The sequence below is a fragment of the Oxyura jamaicensis genome, chromosome 8, assembly GCF_011077185.1.
Source record: "Oxyura jamaicensis isolate SHBP4307 breed ruddy duck chromosome 8, BPBGC_Ojam_1.0, whole genome shotgun sequence".
Lineage (NCBI taxonomy): Eukaryota > Metazoa > Chordata > Aves > Anseriformes > Anatidae > Oxyura > Oxyura jamaicensis.
The window spans coordinates 1,583,733-1,610,738 of NC_048900.1; the positions used below are offsets into that span (position 1 = coordinate 1,583,733).

The 27,006-nt window shown below is 39.9% G+C and overlaps 1 protein-coding gene and 2 long non-coding RNA genes across 3 annotated transcripts; 1 reads left to right on the forward strand and 2 right to left on the reverse strand.

Moving 5' to 3' along the window:
- Positions 1-1,892: 1,892 nt before the first annotated feature.
- Positions 1,893-8,704, reverse strand: F3 (coagulation factor III, tissue factor). Its single transcript, XM_035332677.1, has 6 exons — positions 8,553-8,704; positions 7,464-7,578; positions 5,117-5,301; positions 4,501-4,682; positions 4,221-4,380; positions 1,893-3,067 (listed from the first exon to the last, which is right to left on the reverse strand). Exons 1-6 carry the CDS (start codon positions 8,620-8,622, stop codon positions 2,928-2,930), a joined length of 852 nt encoding a protein of 283 aa, XP_035188568.1. The 5' UTR covers positions 8,623-8,704; the 3' UTR covers positions 1,893-2,927.
- Positions 8,705-9,747: 1,043 nt separating this feature from the next.
- Positions 9,748-18,597, reverse strand: LOC118170447. The gene is made up of 3 exons (XR_004752721.1): positions 18,241-18,597; positions 15,555-15,630; positions 9,748-10,506 (listed from the first exon to the last, which is right to left on the reverse strand). It is a non-coding gene; the product is annotated as an uncharacterized LOC118170447 (long non-coding RNA).
- A 6,412-nt stretch (positions 18,598-25,009) lies between these two features.
- On the forward strand, positions 25,010-25,637 carry LOC118170448. The gene is made up of 2 exons (XR_004752722.1): positions 25,010-25,059; positions 25,377-25,637. It is a non-coding gene; the product is annotated as an uncharacterized LOC118170448 (long non-coding RNA).
- The last annotated feature ends 1,369 nt before the right edge of the window (positions 25,638-27,006 follow it).

The following is a 27,006-nucleotide window of genomic DNA, read 5'->3' on the forward strand; positions in this document are numbered from 1 at the left end:
AAGTGATGGCACTAATTTTATCATCTGCAATGTTAGGACTAGCAGAAAACTAGCATCACATCAGCTTGCATTCACTCGTGTGAAGAATTTGGTTTTAAAGCAATATTCTGGTAGCGGCTTGTTACGGTATGCAGTGTCACACGATCATTGGTACAGGAAGGGCACTCAAGTATATACCGTGGATGCCTTTTTCGGCAATAGATGTCAAGGAGCAAATCAGCAGATGGGAATTAGGATTGTCAATAGGAACACTTGGTGACAGAAACCTGCTTACGAGATAAGCCAGGGAAGTTAGGTACGTAGGAAAACCTTCCCTTTCTGCCATTGATTCCCTGTACTGCTGGCTCTGTCTTCAGTTTTACAGTGCTAAAGCTGGCCACGTGTGCTGTAGGTGGGATCTAGTATTTCTCCCTAGTGACAGTACCTTTATTCAACAACTTTTTTCCACCCTGATACTGTGAGAAAGTTGAATCTCTGCATAAAGCAGTTCACCTGGGCTGTATACACTGATCCAAGGAATAATGCTTTTTTGGGTGGGGGGAAATCACTAATACCCAATTCTTAACTGCCTCCACAAACAGCAATAAAACTTTTGAAATTGGATCTGTAAGCCCCGTGACTCTGTTTACTGAGCATTGTTGAGGCAATAAAGTACTGTAGCTAGGGAGCAGAAGCACCACAGGTTTCCAAAACTTGTGCAGCAGGGGTCATTCTTAATGCCATTTAAGGCACTCTTTGCATATCTATGGGTGTTCTTTCTTTCTTTCAATAAAAACAACCTTCATATTCAGAACAAAAGAAAAATCTCCGAAGTAATGAAGCATGATCTGTAATTTTTCTATGTAGATGACGATAATCAAATGCATGATATAGCTTATTGAATGCTATACAGTATTCTACGGGCTTTAATTTTCCTATGAACTTTCCCCTTTTTTGAGCCTTGCACTGAATGAAACCACTGAAGTAGAATAGCAGAGGCAAGGGGAGTAATGGTGACAACTTTGGAATGCTTTTAAATTTACTCCCACACACTCTTCATATTTTTGATTGCTGGTGTAAGATTCCTCTTCCTTACAAGGTTTGTGCATCAGCAGAAAATGCATCAAGCAGTTATTGCACAATATTAAGTAAGCAGTTTTTTTCTCACCCTGTGAAAAACAGAAGTCAAGGACAAAGAAAATGACCGTAAATCACACTGGACTCTTAATCCATACAAAGAAGTATCTGTCGTGTAGTAGGGATGACAAATATCAAATACAATTCTGTAAAAATTGATAGGTTGGGATACTCATAGGTTATTATCATAAACACAATGGATATTCTCTTTAAAGGCACATACAAAGTTTTGAGATACACAGCCAATTAGTGTAAACTGTAAGATGCATTTTTTTTCCCCATTCCTTTTTTTTTTTTTTGCTGTTTCATTCCTGTTTTGGTGCCTATCCCCACCATTAGCAGCAGCAAGAGGTATCAAATTGCAGCAGTTCTTATCTCTGGGCCATGCCCCACACTGCCTTGAATAAACACAAATACCACAACTGCTATAGGCAACGGTGTGGGAATCCCTAAATAGACATCCAAACAGGTGTCCAATATACTTTCCTTTAGAATGAGAAATTGATACTGAATAATCACTCGAAGAAGCAACTTGGAAAAAAGCAAGAACAAGAGCAAACCAAGAGCAACTTGAGTCTCTTCAAAACCTTTTGTCAGTTCATGAAGTATGTCTTCTATTTTTATCCTTACAGATACGTACCCTGATGGTCTATTTCACCTGGTCCCATTTAGACTTCCAACAACTTTTCTAAACTGCTGTCACAAGTTATGTTTCCTAAACGTATTTTTAACTTGAATGAATATTGTCCTTCATTTAAAAAAAATGCAAAAGAAAATCCTGTTTTCCCAGTCACCTTTATTTCCCTAGAAAAGTATAAATTAGTATCATAAATACAGATATCACCAGTACAAAAATTAGATTGACGTCCATAAAATAAATATTAAAATAGTCATAGCAAAAGGTACCTCCGAAACCTATCACCAACATGATTTGAATGTATACCACACCACAGAACCTATTGATTCACCATTTAATACAAAATAAAATTAAAAATGCAGTAAATACTGCTACCTACTCAGTGTTTGCCTGAGGTGAGATATTATTGCCTCAAACTGCAGAATATTTATCCTAACACTTGCTTGGAACCTTAAGACTACCCTGTTTATAGAAGTATAGGTGTAGTGTAATCCAGGTATGCTTTCCATATGGTTAGCAGCTATCTACTTCAAGAGTGTTCATTAGAGTCACCAATACACTAGTTTCATTTTGTTTACCACTGATTGCATATATGCAAAGATAAATAGACTAAGCCACTTTTATCCAAGAAGTGCAGAAATGATACTAGCATCCTTGTCCCATCTGAACAGACCATTTCACCAGTTAATAATGTTGTAAGAAAGTCAGATAAATAAGGTTTTTGTTTCACAGAAACAGAAAATTGTTCCTTTTAGTTAGTAAAGGAAACGTATTTTTCAAAAGTAGTGTTTTTTCCCATCACAAGTACCGTAAGTTGTCTGGCTCAGTAAGGCTTATACTTTAGAATACCTGGCCAAATCAAAGACTCATTTGATTCTAGCTGAGACGCCTGTTTCAAACAGGACTATACAAGGTGCTTGGGAAGAGTCTATGTGCAGGGTAATCATACTGTAACAGTCAGAATACTCTTCCAGCCTCCAGCCACTAGTGACACAAGGGCTTCCAGGTATCTTGGGATTTTTCATTTGTGACTGTCCAATGGATCTCCGAATCCACATAAGGTTTTGGCTTCACAACTCCTGTACCAGAGAGTCTACAGGTTTCACCCAATTCACTTTTTTTTTTTTCTTTGTTTTGCTTTGGAACTGCCATGAGTATCCACCGTAGTTTTTCCTTAGATACCATTAAGCGGTTCTTTTTCTCTTGCAGCTTTTGCTTTTTTGCGTTTACACAGGATCACTGATAGAACAATGGCAAGAGTGATGACAGCAATTGCTACCACTGCTATGATGATAAAGACTTCTGCTCCATATTCTGTAAGATAGGGAAAAAAATCCAAGGTTCCGTTATCAGAGACATAATGTCACAATACAAATTCTTAGAACCCACCCGACTGAACTCAAAAACTGCCTTCTGTATTTAACAGCATCACAGAATTAGAATGATCACCGCAGCATGAACTAAATTCATTTTAAAATGAAATTGTTAAACTGATGTAAAACTACATTTCACATGGTCCACAATAGGTTTTAAACTAGATAGTACACTAAAATACCATGTTACCACTTCAAGACTAGGCCAAGCACCTCCCCAAGCCCCTGCATTAATTCTGTGAAACAAAGTCCAAGTGGATTTTTTTTTCTAGGCTAGAAATACACCAATACAAGAGATTTTTATTCAAATTTACCACAATTCAAAACTATTGTGATATATGAAAGTATACATCTAGCTAAGAAAGTTAATTAGAGAGACAGCCAATTTTGGGAGAGGTTTTCTTTTTTTCCCTACAGATGAGATAGTCTCATCTGATATAGTAATGGGATACTATTTAATAAATAATCATGGCTTTATACAGAAGAAAGTTGTTTTCCAGTTTGTTTGTTTGGAATTAAACTGGCTGATTCACTGACCACTCATTAACTTATTTACCAGTAAAGAAGTCAGTTTGTCGGCTGACACGGCAGTGTAACACTAAAGGAAGTCTTAGTCTCGTCATCTGCTTTTGAGATAGTAACTAAAGTTTAGTTCAAACTGCAAGTCAACAGAAATGCCTGTTGTGCATGTTTCCAGCACTCCTATTCTGGATTGCTAATCAATCACCTATTACGGGACCCAGTACTGGAAGGATCTGAGGCAAACAATGGAACAACACAAAGACGAAGGCCAGTGATGAGATCTGAAATGTCGGTGGCCAGCCATCAACTCAAACAATTTAAAACTAAACCAAAACAGTTTAGCAAAACCCTGAAACCAACTCTATCCAGCTGAAGATGCTGGACTCTTTTTTCCTTAATGGCATTCTTCCCATGAGTTTCCACATTTGTCTGTGTCCCCGTGCTTATAGAGCAAATAGTTTATTTCACAACATAGGCATCACAGTTTAAAGAAGTATGAAATATATTCAAAATCAAAGCACTTTTTGCTTGCAATGCCAAAGACAGCATGACAAAATTCATGAGATACATACCATCTAAGATAGTTCTTCCTACACTGGTACAAAGCACCATGCTTTCTTGACCAGTACGGATTTCTCTGCGAGAGGGAATGATTGCCTGTATGTAGAAGCAGTAGTTGTTTTTGTTGTCAACGCTTATTTCGAAAATATTGCTTTTTGTTGTTGCGTCTTTCTGTAAAGAAAAAAAAATCAGGAAGATATTCTCTGCAAAAATGCTAGCTCTTAAGGTGGTACAGAAATTATTCAGCATTATATAGCTACAGAATATGTAAAAACTAGAGCAAGACCTTACCTTTCCAGAACTTTGATCTTTCCAGTAATAGAGTTTGTATTCCAGGTCATGTTTGAAAATATCTCGAATACTTTGAAAGCTTCCATTAGGAAACATATACGGTGTAAGTGGATCTCGGAACACAATATTCAGTTTGGAATCCTTCTGTGTGTAATGCTGGATCTCTGGTTTTCCAAGAATAGCTAAAAAAGCATTTTTAGAATTAAAACACTAGTATTATCTCCACCCCCCCCCCCCCCCCCCCCCAATATCAGCTGTTCTATGGTTTTATTGTTGTCTATATAATAGGCTCTTTTTCTCTTCCTCCCTCTAATTTCTTCCCTCCTCAAATGAATTGTAAGTTTACTGAGCCACGGCAGTACAGGATTATTGTATCTAGTACACAATGGTAATAAAATGTTCAATTTACTGCAGTGAGAAACAAGTGGCAAATAAAATCTTACACACTGCCCTGCAACAGGGAAATCTTTACACCTATATGTTTTCTTCTAAACTATCAGTAGGGCTACTAAAAGAATCTACAGGAAAAATCTTTAGGCCAAATACAGACCTTAAGTCCATGGAAATCATTTTGAAATGAAGTTTATGGTAAGATATAAATGGCATTCCTACTTACTCTGATTATAAGGCGTGAATTTTTCAGAGCTTGCAAAAGGCGGTTCTTCGAAGTTATCCACCCCTGCGGATTGTACAGACAATACGTGTGCTGTATAGGTCTCTTTCACGTTCCTGAGTGCATCAGTAACATCACACTCTGTTTCCGTGGTCAGTGTGCATTTTTTTTTGGTGTCAGATGTCTGTCTGAAAAGAGTAAGAAAAAAGTGTCAACTCTTCCCAAGCAGGGTTTACAAGCTATTTATCTATGTTAAAAACATTTTTCCCCTCAGACTGTATAGATTTCCCTCAGTCAGTGGAACAACCTTTCAGTATAGGCTGACAAGTAGAAAAAAAAAACAAACCAAACCAGACCACTGTTCTGTACAGCTGTATTTTGCAACTCGAAGTAGAATCAAGTAAGTAAAATATGAGCAATAGTAATTACAGTAAGATGTCATTGGATACACGTATGAATTAACAACATGAACTTATATGAACTGAACTGAAACCATAAGCAGTTCTGATGTTGTTTTTCCTTCTGTTGACTTATGAAAAAAAAAAAAAGGTGTGTAAATCATCTAGAAAGCGTTCTCCCTGATCACTGATGCATGTGAAAACTATTACCTTAAGAAACATTAGTTGTACTAGGAAGCTGCCACATAAATGAATCGTTTACAACATCTCCTCATATATGTCACTTGTGTTTGCATCTATGCAGGTAGAAATGTCACTAAGAACCTGACACTAGCAGCAATTTTAATTGCAGCATTGCATTATAGAAACCAGAAAAAGTATTGACAAAAAACATGACCCATTAATTCTCTTGGTTTTTAAAGGGCTGAGGGTGGGTCCATTTTCTTGAGAAATTATGAATAAACTGGTAAAAAAAGTGTTAATGGCTCGCTTTGCATCCTCACGAGACGGAACAGAAAAACAGATGTGATATTACTGCTTCAGTTCTTTTCCTTGTTTTTGTTGGTGAATTAAGGAAAAGAAAAATTGTGTCAACTTAGCTGAAAGAGAAAGAATGATGAGTGGAAATTAACAAATGAGTTTTCCTCCAAGCAGGTCAAACTTTATTTAAGAGTTGCCAGAAGTCCCTTCCCAGTTTACTAGATTTCTTATGTCACAGATCTGTTCATTTTAGTATCCTTGCTTTGAAATAGGACAAAATAGATTTGATCTTGGTGATCAATCAAATGTAGTTTCGTAAGAGTACATGGAAGAGAAAGAAAACATTTAAGGGCATTTCATCCATGGGAACACCTTGTCTAAAGAAGTGCCTCTGTATCCGAACTACACTTGATTCTACACTGAACCTTGGGCAAACAGACTTCAGTATTTCACAAACAAAAATGTCTGGAAATAAACTCCAGATTCACAAAACATTTCAAAGTGCACAGTGCTAGATAAGGCTCTGTGTCCTTTTGATGTCTTTTTGTAGAATCACGCTGCTAAGGTAGGTTGTGCCATTCTGCTAAGTACGTGCTTTTAAGTCTATTCCTTTTAGCGCTCCCTTAGATTAAAGAACAAGAGAGCACATGAGACCACTGCACTGGTATTTCATCCATTAGTCATGAGAGCCCTCATGTCTCGGCAACTTTTATACAGAGAAGAAACTACAGTATCATATTTTCGTTAATATGTGGGAGAGCTGATGATGTGTTTTCCCTTCAGGGCATGTTTAATAATGGTCTATGAATTAATATGGGAGCTAAGAACCATACAGATTTATTACTGAACTTCACAGAAATTTTTGTGCAGTATTAAAAGAGGTGTTAGACACTTCACATAAGCTGATTGGTTTTTATGTCCATGGTATTTTATAGCTTCTATAAAACATGATGACAGAGGAAGTCTTGACGGAGCTAGACAAACAAAGGGGATTTTTAGTATCAGCCAGCAAGATTAATTATACATTTATAGTGATTCACTGATTAGAATAAAATTCAGACTCATATTTATCAGACACCTCCCAAGACTGAAGAACAAAGACTTGGTCCAGACACCTTGAAAGACATAAAAAGGTGAAATTCTCTCTAATACATGATATGTCACATTGAGTGTCAACTTCTTCTGAGTATCCTGCCCTACATCTCCAGTGTAGCTGGCCCACACCAAACCTCAGAATTGAAATACTGATGTAAAGCTCAACTTATCATTTCTGAAGTGGGCAAAGCCAGAAACCTGAATCAGATATTGTTATAGTTGGATATAAAGAAGTATTAACAGCTGGGTTGGCAGTTTTCCTAGACCCCTTGCCTGAGCTCTCTTCCTGTTACATTTAGTCTCAGAAATAATCAAACGCTCTGTCTGCGTCTTCTCCAGTTGCCATTAAGGTATGTGCCATGGTGTTATTTACTTACCCATGTATTTCTACTGTATAGAAGTAGCCTGACGGTTTTGGTTGCCATTGTAGTATAGTTTTAAAATTGATTGAAGACCAAGTTATATTAACTGCTGTTGGTAGTTCTGAGTTACCTTTAAAGAGAAAAGAGCATCATCAGTTGCACTGTAGGTAATTCCTGTCTCCCTGCATTCACTGCTTTGTTAAATGAGGCAGTTGCTGTTAATTGCTAATAAGAGAGGTTATTTTGGGCAAAAAGGCTCGGTCCTGCCCTTTGGGCTCATGCTTGTCTCCATGAAGGAATGTGTTCTGGCAGAGGTGAGAAATATGAGAAGAAAATTATTTTCTTTCCTGGATCCTCTAACTCCCGGGTTGCTGAGGTAACTTAGTTGGAGTCTTGTCTAAGGCTGCTTTTACTTTTTGATCCAAGACCCCTCAAGAACTTACAAAATCTCGGACGCTTGCGGCAAAGTCCAAGCACCAAGCCAATACGATGTAGTTCAAAATCAGTCCGGCTGTATCTTCCGCAGAAAACACGAGCCCCACTCCCCCTTTGATTTACCTGGGGAAGCCAAACCCTTTATTTACTTGGAGAAGACAAGCCCTTACACTCGGGGAAGGCGGACAAAGCCCTCCTGGGCAGCGGCCGCCCTCACCCCGCGCCCCCCGGCCTGCCCCTGCCGAGCCGGCCGCGGCGCCGCCGCCGCTTCGGGGAAGAGCGGCGAGAGGCAGCGGGCCGGGAAGCCCCGAGCCGCGGGAAGCGCCGCGACCTCCGCGACCCCGGGCGGCCGGCGCTGGCCTTGGCGACACCCTCATCACCTCCCGCAGCCCGCTCTGCCCCACGGCAAGCTCAGCCCTGGCCCTGGGGCCGAGGCGCACAGACCTCATCCACCGCTCCTGGCGCTGCCGGGGAGCCCCCCGCCCCAGCACGCCCCCCCCCTCCCCCCCCGGTACCCAAAGGGCTCCTCAGAAGAAGCCGGCCCGAGGCGACCCCAGCGCTCCGTAGCCGGAGCGGGGACGGAGCCCCCGCCGTCGCGGGGCGGCTCTCCCCGGGGGGCCGCCCTGTCAGAGGGTCCAAGCCCCGCGCCCTCCGCCCGCTGATACCCACCGGCGGCGGCCAGGCGGCACAGCAGGGCGCCGAGCAGCAGAGCCCGGGGTCCGGCGTGGGCGCTCAGCATCTTCGTGGGGCGGATCGGCGGTGAGCTGCGACGGGGCGGGAGGCGCGGGCTTATATCTGCGGGACGAGAGGCGGGGACTGCGGGTGCCTCGCCCGCGGGGCAGCCGGGCCGGGAGGGCGGTGGGAGCGGCGGAGGCCGGGGACGCGGGGGACGGGAGCGGCGGGGTGCGGGGCGCGGGGGAACGGAGGCGGGGTGGGGTGGCGTTGCTCCCCGCTGTCTCCGCTGCCCCCGCTGCCGGGCCGCGGGAGGGGCCGGGCGCTGCTGGGCGGCTGCCGGGCGGCACGTTCCGGAGGGCCGGGGGCGTGTGGCAGCCCTCCCTCGCCGCACCGGAGGGCTCCGGAGGGTCGCGCTGTGGCCCTCGTCCTCGGTTCTCTCTCCCTGTCCACACGCCTGAGCGAAGCCTGCCAGGGCTCACCTGTCCGCACAGGCGCCAGGCGAAGTTTCTTGTGGCACCTCCCTCATAAAGCGGGGACCCGTTGACCCTTCCCCTACAGGGCTCTGTTGGAAGGCTCCACGGGCAGCGGAGGATCCCGCTCTGAGGGGCTCTGTGAAGCCCCCCTGCCCGGGGGCCTCACGCCTCGGCGCCGCCTCGGGCCCTAGAGGGAGCTGCGACCGCGCCGAGCGCCCGGCATGTGGGGGGGGTGTTAACCCGGCACTTCTCGGTGTTTCGGTGCCTTTACAAAGACTTATGCTTGGAAAGTGTGGGTAGGGGAAGACTAATAGGGAAGCTTCGCATTTAGTTGTCTTTCATGCGTGGTGCACGCTTGGATACAAGCAAGCGGTTCTGTCCCGTCACGTAAAACACGTATGGACCAAACTACATCAACTTCACAGCCTCCATCATATGGCGTGTCGCAAGGTGTGCCTAAAGCCAGGGTTTTTTAAATTATCAGCATACCTTCATGAAAATCCAGCTGTACACCTGACTCTCCCATGGTTTTTCTTACCAAATTTCAGCGCTGTCTCCGTGCAGCTGTATGCCAGTATGACATCAGCCCAAAGGCTTGCATGCCTTTAGCGCTGTGTCGAATCCTGATCTCGTGTGACTAGATTTTCCAGATCGTGATCTTTCAGAATCATAGTTGGTTTCCGAAGGTCTTCACAAAGAGGGATGACACTCATTTTCTTACAGAAAAGAGATTTTATAGAAAACCGTAAATCACCTTTAAGCTCTAATTCCAGTTAAATTTCCTGGCAGTTTAGTCACAAAAGATGGAAAGCAGGTCAGCTGTGTTACGGAGATGGTCTCAATATCCTCTCCTCACTGCCATCTCCTCTGTTGTGACCTCCCATACCTGAGATAGGCAAGGAACCTTCCAGCCTGTCCGGAATAACCACCTCGACCAGTGTTACCTTGCTCCAGATTCCGGCAAGATAACCATTCCCTGTTGAGTGGTGCGAGGCTTTTAGAGACTGTTCACCAGGGTGCTGGGAAGCAGGGCCTGAACGGCACGGCCTGTGTGGATCTAGCAGGGGAGGTCGGGTGTGAGGCCGGAGGAAGCAGTGAAACTTTGTGTGGCGAGGGAAGGAAGTCGGAGGGAAATTTTGATAGCTGTGGGAAGAAGGCAGCGTGCTCCGGGGACAGTGGCTGTATGAAGTCAGCAGGGGAAGGGGATGACAGAGAAGAGAGAAGCACAGAGGCGAGGAAAGCTGCTGCTGCCGCTTCTGCTTTCTTCCTCCATCAAGTCTTGGTGCAGATTTGACCACAGGATAAGAGTCACTGTGCTGCCCAACTCCAGGCACCGAACCGTGGGAGGTGAGGGGAGCCCGGCACTGCCTGACGAGGGGTGATGCCTCTGAGCTGGGAGCCTGCTCAGCAGCTGGTGACTTTGCAGTGACACTCTGGGTCACATTTCCTGTCCGCTTTGATGGTATTTCAACAGCCTGTTTAAGACAGAAATATTCCCCTTATTTTAAAGATGTGTTGCTGCGTGCAGGCAAGCATTATGCTGACTTAGACGTCCAGCAATTTATCTAGAAATTTAGAATTTGACTTCCATGGTGGAACACCAAAATGTAAGCATCTAGTGTGTATATGTCTATAGCTGATTTAGTCATCCTCTGCTCATTTTAGAGTCAGCAGAGAAAAATGTATCTCCTAAGGTGAAGTCCGTATTTTCCTAGTACAGGCATCTAAAGCAAATCAGGTCAGTCCACTTAAATATTGAAATAAATGGGAGATTTCTGTTGGTAGAGCCCACGATCTTGATTTTACTGAAAGTGTGGGAAACATGCAAGAGCACAAGCTTGGCTGCACGCCTTAGGCTAAGGAGATGACCTTTTCCACTCTGTGTGTCTCTCTGATGAGCTTAGTGGAATCAAGGTTATTCACCATTGGGAAAGTTTGTTGGATTAGGAGCAGCTACAGATTTTCATTCTTTGATACGTACACCATGGACCCAAACCACTTATTGATTATGGGAAAGGTGAGGAGAAAAGGGGAAGTAAATCTGTAAAACTCCTGGTTTCTGGGGAGAGATGCATGTATTTATTTTTGTCGTATGATCTACTAGATCTCTCAACTGGTTAGCTTAGAGATGGCTAAGAAATACCTTATTGCTTAGCAAAGCAATTTCAACATCATACATTTTGTGTGCTATCATATATATTTATTGCCATTGAAGTAGAATGCCTCAGATAACATCAGTAAAAGATTGGTTTCCCTACGCTGATAGGTTTGCAACATTTTAAGTAAGATTTTGTAATACTATTAAAGTTTTGTAATACTATATTAAAGTTTTGAAATTTTGTAATGCTATAGAACATTCATCATTCCATGCTAACATGAAACTCAGCAATGTTGTCATGCCCGGTAGTGAAAAATTTACTTGTGTGAGTAAGATTTGAAATCCCTGGGAGCTTTTTTGAAAATGAAATTTCTCATGATATTTGCTCCATTCACTTGGCTTTCTAGATCTATCTTTAATTTGTCTCAGCAATGCATATTACTGGCTAATAAATTTACATATAAAATCAAATATATTTATTTAGATAACACAGAAGTTTAGAGAGCATTCACTGACTTTGGTACCTTCTATAAATACCTGAACATTTATATTGCAGAGCTGCTCAATCAAGTACAGCACTGGAGAGGCATACACAGACTTACAAATACTGCTGCCTTTTAAACATTAAGATTTAGCAGTACTATAATTAATGTATTTATTTGGTAAGTGGAAATACTTGCCAGTTACAATATGTTTGCTTTTATGCCAGTAAATAGGCTGTGAAATTCAATAACATACACTGTATATACCCGGCATAGTTCTTTGTTGTTCTTTCAAGTTTTTTCAGTTCCAACCAAGTTTCTAAAAGGAAAAATCTTGAAATGAGAGCAAGTTTACATCAACATTGCTTTTTCCTGTGCATGTAAATGCCTCAAAATGATCATTTAACTTAGCTTATTTACATGTTGTGAGTTGTATTCCAACCATTTTATACACTGGAAGGAACGAGTATTTACCCAGCTTTCCTATGGACATGCTGAAAACCCGTGGTGAAGTCAGGTATGTACAATGTACATTTTATACTGATTTCTGCCGTCTGTGCCACAATCACAGGCTTGTGCTTCCTTTTGTTTGTTTGTTTGTTTTTATTAAGCAAAGAAAAAAATCTATCTGTGGAATGCCTCTAGTGAAGATAAAGGAAAAATACAGAAAATTGATAGCAGGATTTAGATACTTCATATATGTCTAAAGGCTGAGTACCTGATTGGTGTGAAGGACCTGCAGGGTAGCAAGGGCAGCCATGAGCCCAGGCGTGGGAGCTGGTGGGGTCGGGCCCTGGTCAGCAGTTGCTCGGGTCGCTGAGCTGCTCTGCAGCGCTCTGACTGCTGCTGGCCCGCTTACGTAGCTGCTGAGCGGCTTGCTGGATGAGGTGTGGTGAAGGAGCTGAGCTGATAGCAACAAAACAGGTATTTCACAAAGTGGGATCCCGTGTACGATAGGAATTACTGGTCCATATTAGAATCCCTGAAGCAAATCTTTCAGGGGCTTCTCATACTGTGCTTTCAAATTTTGTTTCATTACCACATTTATTGTACACACATTCTCTCACTTACACTGATGCATGAAAACCAGAAAACTAGCAGAAGAACACAGGCTGTGGGAGCTTCTGGGTTTGCACTGGCTCTGGGATCTGGTGGCGTGGAACCGTGCCTGCTGGGGAGCCCTGCTGGGGGGAGGCTGTGGGCTGTGTGTGTGCTGGAAAATCCTCTGGACACGTCTTCGGTGTTAACTCCAGCGAACTGGCTGCTTTCCTGTTTCCTGCTCGTGGAATGGTATGGGATGCATTTATCATCCTTTTCAGAAATTGTCTCACAGCATTATTTCTTGAAGAGGAATCTGAGCTACAGACTTGTGTACATTTAATTTTTGTTGTCTTCAGGGATGCTTTACAGTAAAGGAAATAGTGTAAATGAACATTTAAACTATTGTTTGCTTAGCTTGATGCATGGAAGTCTTCTCAGCATCTGTTCTTACGTGCATCTGAGTGACTATGAAATGCCACAGGTGTGTGGTCAGGTGCAGTAAGGTGCTGGTGTGACGCTGCACACAGCTGTGTTTGTTTATGGCACTCCTGCCAGAGGGTGAGCAATTCCAAGTACTATTTAATGTCACTGAAACACAACAGAAACTGTGGAGATAGAGAAAAGCACTGAATTGTATCAATTCCTTCTGTGCCTAGATGTTTTTGGTTAGCTTAACCAAACTGTTAGGAGGTTGCACTATTGTTCAGCACTGCAATGTTGTCGGTCCTCCCTTTGCCTCTGTGTTCCACCACAGTCATGAAGAACTCTTAGAGTAATTCCCTTACCCCAGAATATCTTAATTACATTAATTATTCTTGCAGTTCTTTTGCATCTCTTAAGATTTTATTTTCCAAATGATGATGGATGTGACGCAGATGCAACTCTCAGACCTTATTTACATATATTTTCTTTTAATGCCTGAGCTCGTGAGGAATGGAGACTCTTTGCCAAAGCCAGTACGCCTAATCCCAGCTAGCTTGCTTTTGCAAATTTCCTCACCAGTGACACCAACAGAGGTACTTCCTGTTACATTTTAGTATATGCGAGGTCAGATTAAGTTTTGACATTCTTTCACCTAAGCCAGTATACATTCTTCATGCATGGGTCAAAAGAAAAATCATTTTTTCTCCCTGCGATTTATTTTGGGTCTGGTTTTCAAACGTAAGAGGCCAAATTGGGGGAAAAAAAAGGAGCAACTTAAGTATTAAGTGGCAAGCTTCCTGTTTAACAGAAGGCATGTCCACTAATAGTAGCTTTCATGTTAAATCCAGTCTCAGCTCATGACTTTTTAATGAAGTAACTGGAATAAATTAATTCTACTAAGCAGTTATTTATAGCTGCTAGTAGAAATCATTTCCTTTCCCACCCAATCTTGAAAAAAAAAATCGGACTTTTTATATTAGTTGTGGCATACACAACTTCTCCATGAAGAAAATGGAAGTCAAGTTCTGTGCTCTAAAAATATTGTTGTGAACACGCCTTCAAGGTCAGGCAAGCTTCAGTTTGAACAAGTGTGGTTCCCAGTCTGTCATTACATGCATTCTTAAGAACTGTGGGAGATGAAAAGGTAAACTGAACCTTGTTTGATTTGGCTGTTACAATGTTTAATGCTATTGTATTGCTCTCTTTTTGAGTTACTTGATAGGAACGAAACACATCTGTACAGAAAGTACCCTGCAAAATTAAAGTGATAGTTTCTTTAATATGCTGTATCTCTGTTCTTTGACATTACAGTACCCTGTTGATGCACTGCTGATTTGGGGGTGAATAGATTAAAGATAATTAGAGAATAGCTTAGTTATTATAGGAGACTAATTCTGGATTTGATAATCAGACAGAATTAGCCTGCTGCACCAGTGTAACTCTCACTGGTAGCTTGTCCTTTCTACAGTTCAGGAGATTTCCCTCTGAAATGATTTCTCCACTTCCCAAGTCTGCTTTTCTGTATCACACCCAAGGACAGTCAATGAGATTATCAAACATAGATTAGACTTTTTAAAATGTATCCCAAGTTGCTGTTTAGCCCAGCAGTATATAGACAACTTTTTCACTATCATGTATTTGAATTACAGTCTGTGCACTAATGATTACATTAGGTAGATACACTTTTCTTCCCCAGGTATCAGACTCTCAATTGCTGTGTCCTGTCAGTCATCTCTCTATATACCTTCCTATATTTTCTGTGTACTTTCATCAAAATACTGCATTTGTCTCCTTCCTGTAAAACATTAGGTAAGTTTGTGTGGCACTGTAGGTTACTATGAGACCTAGCACTGATTGCTTCCTTGGTTGGAGATAGTGCTTGAAGTTTTGAAAGCTTTCTGCGTGATGGGAAATGGCTGATTTGTAATGATTGTCACAGTACAATCTTAGTTTTGCACTTTCTAAGTTTGTATTGTGATTAACTTAGCTAATTTAGTATATTTTTGTTATCACTGGAATTTAATATCCTTATGTTTCTTGTTTCCTCAGAAAACAAACCATGCCAGTGGTAGTTAGAAATGTACTTATAATATTAGTTACCCTATGTGATTAAAAAAAGGGTTTTGTTTAGAGATTTCAAAAATAAATAGTGGCATTTTTTTTTCAGAAAAATATAACTGAAGTATTCTTATTGTTATCTTCACATTCACCTTATCTTACTCATCTTCTTATCTTTTTCCTTAATAAAGTCCTAATAGAAAGAACAATACCCAAATAGTAGGCATATCTATTTAACATGACATAATTGCTTACAATTTACTGAATAAATAACATTATTGTAAAGAAATATTACTTTAAAATGATACAAAACCAATGTAGATTAGGCATACTATTTAGTGAAATCAATGCATTTGTCCCTCAGAGTCAGATTGGAAACCTTCTTAAAAAAAGGAACAAAAAGAAGTGTTAAAAAACTTACATGACTAACAGTGCACCATTGGTTTGAGCTCAGAAGTCATCATCATGACAAGAGTGAAGTCTACCTTCCAGATCTTCTGAAAGATATGGAAAGAAGTGAAGAAAAAGAAAAAAAAAAAGAGGAAGAATTAAAGAAGGATTTGAGTTCTCTGTGTCAACTAGTATTGACAGAACACTGGCAGAGACCATGTCACCTGTTAGATGTTCTCTGCTCCTTTAGGCTATTTGTCAGCTCAAATCATAGAGTCATTGTAAGGATCTTAAAATTTAAGCTCTGCTAACAAGCTATGCCGAGTGGGGGGGCCATCACCGTTACTAACCAGTTTCTTAGCTGTCCCATACAAAGGGTAAGAACCATTATAGATCTGATCTAGGGACAACATCTGAAGTGGTTTTCTTGAATATCAATACACTGCACTGGTCTTTGCAGACATACTCATTGTCTGTGTCTGAAAGTCATAACCAATTTTAACTCAGACAGCTCTAGACAGGATGATTACAACAAAAACTGGTAAGAACTCAGGCAACACATTCCTCTGTGTGGAGCAATCCTCCTGTAGTGGCCAGCATCCAAATGCATTCTTTCACCATATCAGAGGGCTAACAGTACACTTCACTGACCTGTGTGGGTTGATTCAGGAGTTAGTAAAGAAGGGGTGAAGTGAAACTTCCAGTAACTCATGTTTAGTTAGAAAATCTTTGTGGTTTGCATTTGTTGAATGTTGAACCCCGAAAGTCTCAAGAAATTTAAAACAACCGTATCATTATATTCTTTTAATGCAATAGGAGGCAAGTTATGAGCTCTTGTAGAGCCTTAGTTCTGGCATTCCAAAGTGTTACCTTCAAAACATAGCAATTTGATTAGCTGCATGTGGAGCTTGGTGAGTGTATTTGAATGGAACATAAAGCACATCGTAATGAAAATCGTTCTTAAACTGAAGGTTTGCCTTGGAAAAAAGAAAAACTGAAAATGAATAGTATTAATTAGTCTGAAAGTTCAAATGATTTTGCTCATAAAAAAGTGTGATTTCAAATGATTCTCTGAACAGCTAGAGACAGCATACCTGTTTTAAGATTGAAAACCTGATTTTATTTGGAGCCCAATTATAATTGTTCTTTCTCTGTGATATTTAACTTCTAAATAACATTAGATCAGTTTTTATTTCCTGGTATCATTCTGCATCATCTAAACCCTGCTGGGCCATACTGACTTCTGCTGATACCAGCAGGAACATCTTGGACTTAATGCCTCCCGTCCAGCTCCTAATTTGGTCTGTCTTGGTTGTAACTGATTGATAAACCAATTGTCAGTGTAGGAGGAAAAGTAACTTTCATATGAAGAGAAAATGCTCCTTGGCTCTCTAAGACACCTGGACAGCCGAAAAATAAGAACAACCCTGTAAGCTTCCAGTTACGAACTTAGGCTCTTCAGAGCTTTGGTGACGTCCTATTTCTGCTGGTAGCAAGTCCAAAGGTTAGTGCAAATTTTGAAGTACAGTTGCCTGGGTCTTTTTCATACATTGCCTACCCAAAGTGTTTGTAAACTCAAAACAAACTTGCATTTAGACTACTCCTTTCCTCCAAAAGACTGTCCTGTCCTCTGGGTTTGTGCTCTTTCCCAGTTTTCATGGGCTACAAGACACTTGATAGAGACCTTCTAGGTCCCTAGAAAAAAACTTTTTTTTTTTTTTTTTTTTTTTCTTTTCTTTTTTTTAACCTTTTGGAGAACTAGTTGTATGTTTTTTCCCAGATCTCAGCAGTCTCCCAGTGTCTGCTTGTATTGCAGGCTCCTGCTTTCTATGCCTCTCACTCATTCTTTTTCTCCCTTTCTTTATAGCAGAACACAACACACAGGACACAACAGACTACAAATAGAAGAGAGAGAATCTATTGCACCGTTATAACAGATAGCAATTCTGCAACAATGATTCCTTCAGAAGAAAAATCCGTAACATATCTCAAATGCTACATGCCCTGAGTTTTGTGGTCAATCGTGAGTTTACCGGCAATTTGAGACAAAAATTTGTCAGTTCATAAATAGGTCAGTACCAAAATCAAATGCTGTGAATTGTCACCTAAGAAGTCCCAAAGATTTGGCAAAATCCTTTTAGACTTTTCCAGGTTTACAAAGCAGGGTCTTAGGAGTTCCTTTAGTACTAGCACAAACACGTCTGAAACTCCCATTAAGATGCTGGGGACAAAGTTTTGAAGAAAAACTATTTCTTATCTAAAGAATGTGATCAGGTGAGTGTTAGCTGTGGAATCCTTGTAAACTGCTGTCCATCAGGGACACCTTAAGAAACATAATGCTTAAGAAGTTGAGAAAGAGGTTGCTGAGTTCATGGGCCCATGAGGGGAATTCATGAAACTAGCATGGAATTTGGTACTTATGTAATCAAGTCCAATTCATTAAAAATAGCAGCACTTCAACTGTTCAAACAGAGGGTTGAAAACAGGACTTCTTATAAAAGTTTCCTCTTCTAACTTCTCAGCTTCTCAGAGTTAGAAGAACTTCTTTGAGACTAATGTTCAAATGATATGCAGAGCAAGTATATTCTTCCCCTGCAATTCAGCACAATTATTATTATTATTATTATTTTTCTCTTTGGCTTCTGGGGAGAGAGCCTAAGAAAAAAGACGTAAATAGAACCAAGTTGTATCTGATAATAATAGAGAAGCATACTTACAGCCCTGTACATACACAGATACAGCACAATATACCTGCTCCTGAATGTCGTACGTGTATGTCCAGCAGTTAATCTGCTTGGAGGTTTTTCCATTCTTTAGTGCAAGTCCTAATTTAGTGCAAAACCTGACTGTCCAACTTGCATAGTTTCCTTCGTGCTTATAGAGCTCAGGGTGTACACTATCAACTTGGTAACAACCCCATGCACTCTATGCAACTCCAGCACATTCGTTTTTGATAGATATGAAAAGATTTGGAAAGATTTAGATTGGTAGGGATAGCTTTGCCTTTCCTGATGAATAATCTGTGGCATTTGTGCTGATAATTTCCTGGATCAAATACAGTATTGTACAGCATGTGTAAGATATTGAAGGCAGATAATGTGCTGATAATTAGCAGTCCCAATAAAATTAAAATTGGGATTATGGATCTACTGTTGCTTTCCTTGATAGCATTTCCTTTATTTTTTATTTTTTGTTATTTTTTTACAATAATGATCAGCCCTGATGAATTTTCCTGAAATGCTTTAGTAAAAAGAGGCATAAAATTTTATAGCACCTAATTCTCATTTTACGAATTACTTTCCTTTGTTCTTAATCTGGTTGGAATTTTAAGAGTCTCCAGGTCTTGCAATTAAAACGTAAAATCTGGCTAGGCAAAGAAAATCCTGGACTGCATTTTTTAAATATTTCACAGGATCCTTTCTTGCCTCTCTCCTCCTGTTCTGAGGCATGCTTGGCATAGGCATCCTTGATACACAACAGAGGCTTGAGCTGAGTTTCTATCACCTTGGAATTTTAAAATCTCAGCAAGAATTCTGCAGTCCTTTGAACTTGAGGTGTTACTTTTGCAAACACTTAGTACTGCCAGGCGGAGACAGGCATTAAATGGGAGGTGGAATTCCAGTAAGAGAGGCTGGAATTGGCTGGATTTCAGCTTCCAAACTCTGTTGACACAGCCTTAAACCCTCACTGCACAATTCTGCATACATCCAGTCTTGTTGTCTTGTGTCCAATCCAAAACTGTGTCCCCAAAATCTCAGATTGTCTCCAGCCCCTCTGTTCTTCTGTCTTAAATGTTTCTGAATACTTCATAGGTTCTTGTCTGAAATCATTCAGAGTTCAATGAGTTCATTACTCTGCTTGAAAAGGCTTCCTGCATTAAATGGGAAGTAGCGTCGTGGTGTGCAACTCACTAACAGTTTTGAATCTGTAACTTGAGGTTTTCATTAAGCATGCACTGAGGATTTCCTCTTTCATTGCTTGTTCTAATTCCTATGTATGATAAGGATTTTGATACTTACATCTTCTAGGAAAGAAAGGAGGTAGCCCTAGGAACTGGAACACAGACCTTTTCTGAATATAAATAGGGGCTGCTTTGCCCATGAATTGACTAAGGCTTTAATGATTCAATCCAACCAGGAATCTGACACACATAATACCAGACTCATGCAGGCTTTTATGAGCTACTTTAAAGAGAGGATAGAGACAGACACTTTTTTGGTCTTAGCCTTGATGGCATAGAAGAAATTCGAAGTCTGAAGAAACTAACAGAAATATATGGAAACAGATTTTATTTTTATTTTTATTTTTTTTTCTGCCAGGAAAGAAACAGAGGCAGATTTTGTTCTCCTCTCTGGTTATTTGCCAGCGATCAGTGGTGTAGACTCCTATTCGAGAGGGGCAGGCAGGAGAGCAGCTTTTGTTAGTCTCTTCTGCCATCCCTCCTTTCTGTCACTTGTAGCTGACATTCATATCTTGTCCTGATTTAGCCCTGAAAGAAATATCAGGTATATAAAAAGGAATGTTGCAAATAAAAATGCTGTTAAATTAAACTGACATGGTACTTAGCATCTATAAGAGCTTTACATTTTGTCTTCATCACTTGGGAAATATGACCTGTGTTTGACACATTTCCATAGTTTTTGCTCAGCAACTAATTCCCCTTTCAGTTGTGTTTTTTTTTTTTGTGTGGCCTCCCACTCAGCTGGGTTTTGTAATTCCCTTCAGTACTGTTGCCTCAACGCTCCCTGGTTCTCTTTCTCAGTATAGAGGTGGAAACTAACTGACACTGTGAAGTACAATGAAGAAAATTTAGTTAATAAAAAATAAAACATGTTGATAATATAAAATAGCTTTTAAAATGTTCCTGTAATGGATAGAATTAATGGTAGATTATTTTTGTATCCTTAGGTTCATATATCCTTCAGAACAGTAGTTCCAGATGAAAAAGTTTAAGATAATTTGCTTTTAGATGCAAGGGGAATTAATATGAGAAAAAACATGCCTCGTAACCTTTTTTTTTTTTTTTTTTTTTTTTTTTTTTTTTTCCCCATATAGAATGCTTGTTTGAAATAAGTGAACTGTCCCACAAAAGCAAAGCTGGAACATCAAACAACCATACAGAAAGTGTTTGGCCAGGAAAGTTTCACAAGTCTAACTATATCAGCAAAAAAAAAAAAAGAAAGAAAGAAAAAATCCAATGTAAATTTATCTTCACAGTAAAAATATTAATCTGTCTAGAGACTTCATTTTCTCTTCATGACATTTCATGACATTTTTAAATTGCAAAACACACATTTGAGTTGAATATATCCAGAGACTCAACTCCAGCTTTATAACTGGAGTTACTGTTCCTGGAAGTGTTACAAAAAGCATAATGGCTTTCTTGTTTTTGTCTTTTTCTTTCAACTGTCTTGGATTTGAGTGACCGGGTCTGTGACTAAGTTGCCTTCAATAGTGCTTTCAGAAGAAAGACAGCAAGTAATAGTCATCTCAATTACTTCTGTCCTAATTCAAATTTAGAGATTTTCCTTCTACACTGCTAGCTAAACTACCTTTGTTATCCCAGTTTCTGTTTTCAATTTTTAAGATAGATCTGATGTCTGGAAACTTTTTCTTTAGTGTTGGTATAATACCATGTAAGCAATACCTGATGTGCTACTTGAAAGAACACCAGCATTCCTACACATCATTAACCTCTGGGAGCAAAAATCTGTACTACTGAAGAAGATCAGAAGTCACCTTCTGGTCCTAAAGGAACGTAAGTTGTCTCCAGATCTGAAAGAGTTTTTCAGGTTTTCAATTACAAGCCACATTTATAAATTGAAGGTATGTGGCTTATAACAAGTTTGAACCAGAGGAACTTGGAACTGAGTTTTAAATCACCTACTTCCAAATCATTTGCATTTATTTGTAAACTTTATATAGCCGTGCAACTCTATTAAAAAGACATGTATACTGATTTTGTTTGTGCTGCTTATATGAGAACTTAAGCTTTATGAAGTTAATTTGATAATGAAAAGAAAATCAGGTTCAAGGTATATGAGATTTGGATATGCATGTGAGACCTACATCTGTCAGCCGTAGTACCTTCTTCATCAGCAGGCTTAAAACATCGATTCATACAGGAACATTGTTTTCTCCATAAGACCTGACCCTCGCTGCAAAGGAAACAATCATCAGCTAATGGTATCTTCCACCAGCCAGCTCAGTGGATTTCACAGCAATTCTGGTTTAAAATTCCAAAGAAAACTTTCCTGCTGACATCCAGAGTTAAATTCTCAGAGCATCATAATTTCCAGGTATGAAACAACTACACCCCCAGCTGTTAACCACTGCAGTGACAGGGTAGAACCATACAGCACTGCCTGTGTGTTGCAGACTTTCCAAGGCACATGCTGACTAACGTACTTCTGATGTGGTGAAAAAGTGTGTGTGCATTTTCACTTTTGCCACTACCAGTAATATGGAATACACACCTAAAGGATACACTGGTGCTAGTAAAAATGAAGGAATCTTTAGGCCTTCTTAAATATGGGTTTAACTATGAGTCTGCATTTACTTTGTGGTAGAAACTGGTCCAAGGACCACTTTTTTCCCTTTTCTCAGAGGGGTTCTTATATTAACACAGAGAGCAATGAGATATTCCCAGATGCTATATCCAGCTTGACAGATGAGCTTTCTGTAAAACATCAGTTTCAAATATACTCTGAAATTATACAGCACATACTTTAATGCATATGAAGAACCAAATTATTTTGCTTTTTTGTTCTCAGACCCTAGCTTATGCTAGTCATCAGCACCATAACTGTGTGCTAGATTTTTATTGCAAAACTCTCATGTTTTTGTTTTCCATTTAATCTCTTTATTTGAGATCTACTGAACTTCTCCTTTTTGTGCTTTTTTTTGGGTGGAAGTGTTGCTTGTTATGTTTTTTCATCTGGAGCAGTGAGTGGAAAGAGAGAGGCAGACATGGGATTTTTAAAGAAGCAGATGACACAACATCAGAAAGAGGGAAGATTAAGGGTTGTGGCTTTCTAGCACATTTGGACACTATCTGTCATGTCCTAATGCTATGCTGGGTCATAATTTAAACTGCTATATGTTTAAAAATGCCTGTTACCATTCGCTCTCGTAATCTCCACATTTTCAGAAACCATAGTGCTGAAACACTGAGACAAAACAAACGAGAAACACATAGTTCGCAACATCTGCAAACTGTTTATTAATATAAGCTTTGAATATGAAATGTACTGAGTTGATTCTGTAGTGTCATACACCCACTTGGTAATGCCTAGATGGCTGTACAAGATTTGAGGTTCTGGTTTTATTAGGGCTGCTGTAAATTAGTAAAAAAGTGAATCTAAATAATTCAGTTAGGACTACTTTATTTTTGCTCTTGAGTGAGAAGGAACAGAAGCAGCCCATGAAATCACTGGAATTCTATTGGATTTATTGTATTTGTAAAAGTCACTTATTTGCTGCATTATTTTATTCCTTCCTTATTTTACTTCTCTTTACAACTACTAGTCACATCCTCGTTCTCTTTTCCTAAGCAAGGCAATTTTTAAAAGAAAAAAAAAAAAAGAAAAAACCCCGTGAATGACATCATGATTTATATGGGTATTCCCAGACAGAAAAATATACTGATTTAGTTTGATGGTATACATTTACAGCAGTATCTCCACTAGGGACATAATCCACATGTGAAATCAATGTTGTTTAGCTGAAAACTGTCAGGAGTTGAATTTCACATTCTTCTTATTGCAGGATGGATAGAACTGTATGTTAAACTAAGAGACTCCTGCACAGACCTTTTCTGTTTTAATTAATGCAAACTAAGAAAATACTGTTAGAGATATGGTTCATCTCTGGACGTGTTGGAGTCATGGTCCGTGGGGGTGTTAAGGAAAGGATGGACGTGGTGCTTAGGGACATGGTTTAGCTGGTGGTACTGTTGGTAGGGGGGTGGTTGGACCAGATGATCTTGCTGCTCTTTTCCAATTGTAATGATTCTATGATTCTATAATCTCAGTGTATGGATCTCACTGCTTTTGGTCTCAAGCTCTTCTCCAGACTTATTCTCTATGAGCAGTGTCATTGGCACAGTGCCTTCAAAACCTGGCAGCTGAGGGCATGCCTGAATACTTTTGTATTTTTGTATTTTCCATACAGGAAAAGCAGCTCTCCTTCTTTCAAAAGTGTTATTTTATTTTATTTTTTCCCTAAAAATTATTGGTATTGAGACAAATTTTGTTTTTAAATCACTGGGCCAAATTATTCATCTTCAAGTGTTTGAAAATATTCATGTGATACTGTTTCAAAAACCAGCCAGGTTATCCTGCTGTTATTAGTGTATAGGTTTGAAGAAAAAACTATTAATACCAAGGAGTAGACAGCTAAAACCATCACTGGGGATTTCTACTAGGAAATTTGCCCCATCTTTATAAAAATAAAAACTGAACTGAGACACATGCAACTAATTTAACAGTATAATCAGCTCAAATGCTGAACTTTTATATGTTTCTCAGTATTAACTCTTTTTAATAACGTGGTATGACTAGAGAACAGCCTCATCTTCCCACCGTAGCAGACCTGTAGGAAAGTAGACTACTGCTAAAATGAACATTGTCCTTTGTTGCTTTGCTTCTCAGATTTTCTGGAGATCTTTTGAAGGAATAGCATTCAAACTGAGAAAAAGTTAAGGGATTGGCACACTTGCAGATGGCCTAGCAGGCCTGACCCAGCCAGTGCTGACTTTGTTCATCCTCAGGAGCATAATTTTCTGATGCCTCTGTCTACAGGCCTGCTTTTATTTAGAATGCGAGTGGAAGTGAGCATGCCCCGGGCAGGCAAGACAGAGGCAAGTCAGAGAAGAGGTCAAGGCTGAGGTCATCCAAGGCAGGCAGATGTCCTCCATCAACAGGGAGGCAGGCACCTGGGCTCCTCTAGCCCAAGATGAGGTCTTGTTTTCTGCAGCCTGGTGAGAAAGATTGTCCCAGCTGCAAACCCATAGATTCCTCAAATTAAAAACACAAAAGCATAATAATGCTTGTACCAATCTCTTTCTCTGTCTATATTTCCTACAGCCTTTCAGTCACCTTGTGCCTCAGATAGCTTTAATTTTCTTCCAGATAGAGTTCCTTAGTGCAAATCTTTCTTCAAAGAACCAGTCTGAGTAAATCTTCAACGTTTCTTCTAAATCTTTGTTTACAAAAGCCTATGTAAGTCTACAGAACTCCATTAATGATTGTCAGTTAATGATGATAAAAAACATGATAGGTATCACTGTGAAGCTCTAATTGTCAAACTTAATTTTACTTATCAGAACTCATGACCACCTGTAAGAGTAGTAAGTCCCATTTACTTTGCCAAGTAATGCCCTAAGAACCAGCATGCTTCTCTTCTGTAGTTTTGCAGTAACTCAAAAAGGGAGGAAAGGCTGTTTCAGGAGGTTTAAGTCTCAGTCAGGAAGTTAGGAACTTACTTTCCTTCTCTCCCCTGCATGCCTCCTTTGTCCTGAAGTGATGAGAATGAAGGTTTGTTGAAATTTCATTTGTATATGCTGAGATTTTGAGGGATCTTGCTAACTGGAATTTTGTAGCTGCTTGGGACCTTTCTGTATATGGTTTCTATCATATTTCTTGGCTGAATGTTTATGTTCAGTATTATGGTATGTTACTTTTTTAAAAAAATGGTATTTTTGAAGTTTCTAGTAGATGCAAGTATTCAGCCCTAGGGGAATTTTCTGAGCTGAAGTCAGATGTTGAAAAATTTTCCTGTATAAAAAAGCTCTAAAGAAGATTTCATTACTTAGTTAAAAGCTTAAACATCATTTCTGTGTTCCTGTTTTCAGCATAGCCTAAAAAGGACTATTTTTATCTTCTGTATTTGCTGACTTAATGTATTAAAAGGCAGCAAAATCTACCAATTAAATTTCTGGAGGAAGAATCTGGGATGACAATTTCTAGCTCTTCCCAAGAATGTTTGTTTATTTTTGGGGACATACTTTTTCTGAGATTCATTTCTATTTTTGTAAACTGTTGATACCTGTTATTTTCCTTATCTCACCCATTTCTTGTGGAAGTTGATTAAAATTTGCCTACTGTTCTAGGCCTGTCTGATGGGAGGGGGCCATGCTGGGGGTGCTATTGAATGTAGTATGTTAATATGTAACCTGACTCTTGGTCTCTGCAATCCAATACCATGACTTTATGCAGAAAATTCATGCAGCATCTAGTGAATTCTTTAATGTTTTAGAATCTTTAATCGTTAAAGAAATATTGCTGAAGGGCATCATAAAAACGTTCTGCTCTACTTCAAAGCCTGCTTTGAGTTCAGAAGCAGGAAATGGTGATACAGAATCTCTCCCCTAATAAGTCTCTCTAATTCATGTCACAAAAGACCCATATTCCACTGTCAGCCCAATCTATCTGCCTGGCACTGTTTACCTGAGGACTGCAATGCAGAATGCATCTCAGTCTGAGTGCATGCTGGCACCCCCGTCAGTTTCCTACACCTTCTGGAATGAAATGAGCGGTTTGCACAGTAAGCGTAAGTGGATCGGGAGGCATCTGTAGCATTTTCAACCTCCTAACATCATCTACGTAACAACATAAAACACACTGACAGCTTCTAAACATTTTATAGCTGTCAGACAGAAAGAAGCTTCACTTCTTTCTGTAAGAGAACAGATATTGGAAACCCTTAGAATGGGGAAGGAAAGGAAGAGTACACAAGGTGTGCAAAACAGGGAGATGTTGAAATCAGTGGGATATTACCTCATTAAAGAGAGAGATGGCTCCCTAGAATACTTTTTATCTGGTGTGATGCTAAAATGTCTTCCAGGTGTCTTCATATCAGCAAAGTCCCCTGTGTGGTTTAATCTGAAATCATTAATAGTTGATAAAGCTTACAGGAAGCCTTTGTGATCTCACAAGCATTTTCCACCTCTTTATTAGATGGAGGGATGATAATGTTACTTTTTTATAGTGCTTACAAGGATAATGAACTTCTTTGGATCCACAAATACGTAGCTTAAAATATGTTTCTATGAATAACCAGTCTTAGGAATATAGTTTTATGAAGACATATAAAACAAAAGGAGTCCTGCGTTGTCTTCCTGCTGTGAAAATGGTGCCCATAAAACAGTGGGAGTATCAGTCTCAGTACCCTTACTTACCTTTACGAGCAATGTATTATTTGTCAGCTTCTCTCCCACTATAGTCAGGAGAGGACTTCTGCTGTGGGCAGGGGTGACTGAGCCAAACACGAGTACTTACAGAAGTCCTTTTTAAAATTCACACTGAATTATGGAGCAAGACTCCAAATTCTTTTGTATTTGTAGGTAGGTAACACTATACAGTGAGATGGACCTTGTGATTCTTGATCTGTGATTATGATTCCTAAGTAGTGCTGCAACCAGATTAAGACACTAAAAGTATACAGTAATTTAAGAAAAAGAAATAATAATCTGTATCTCCTAG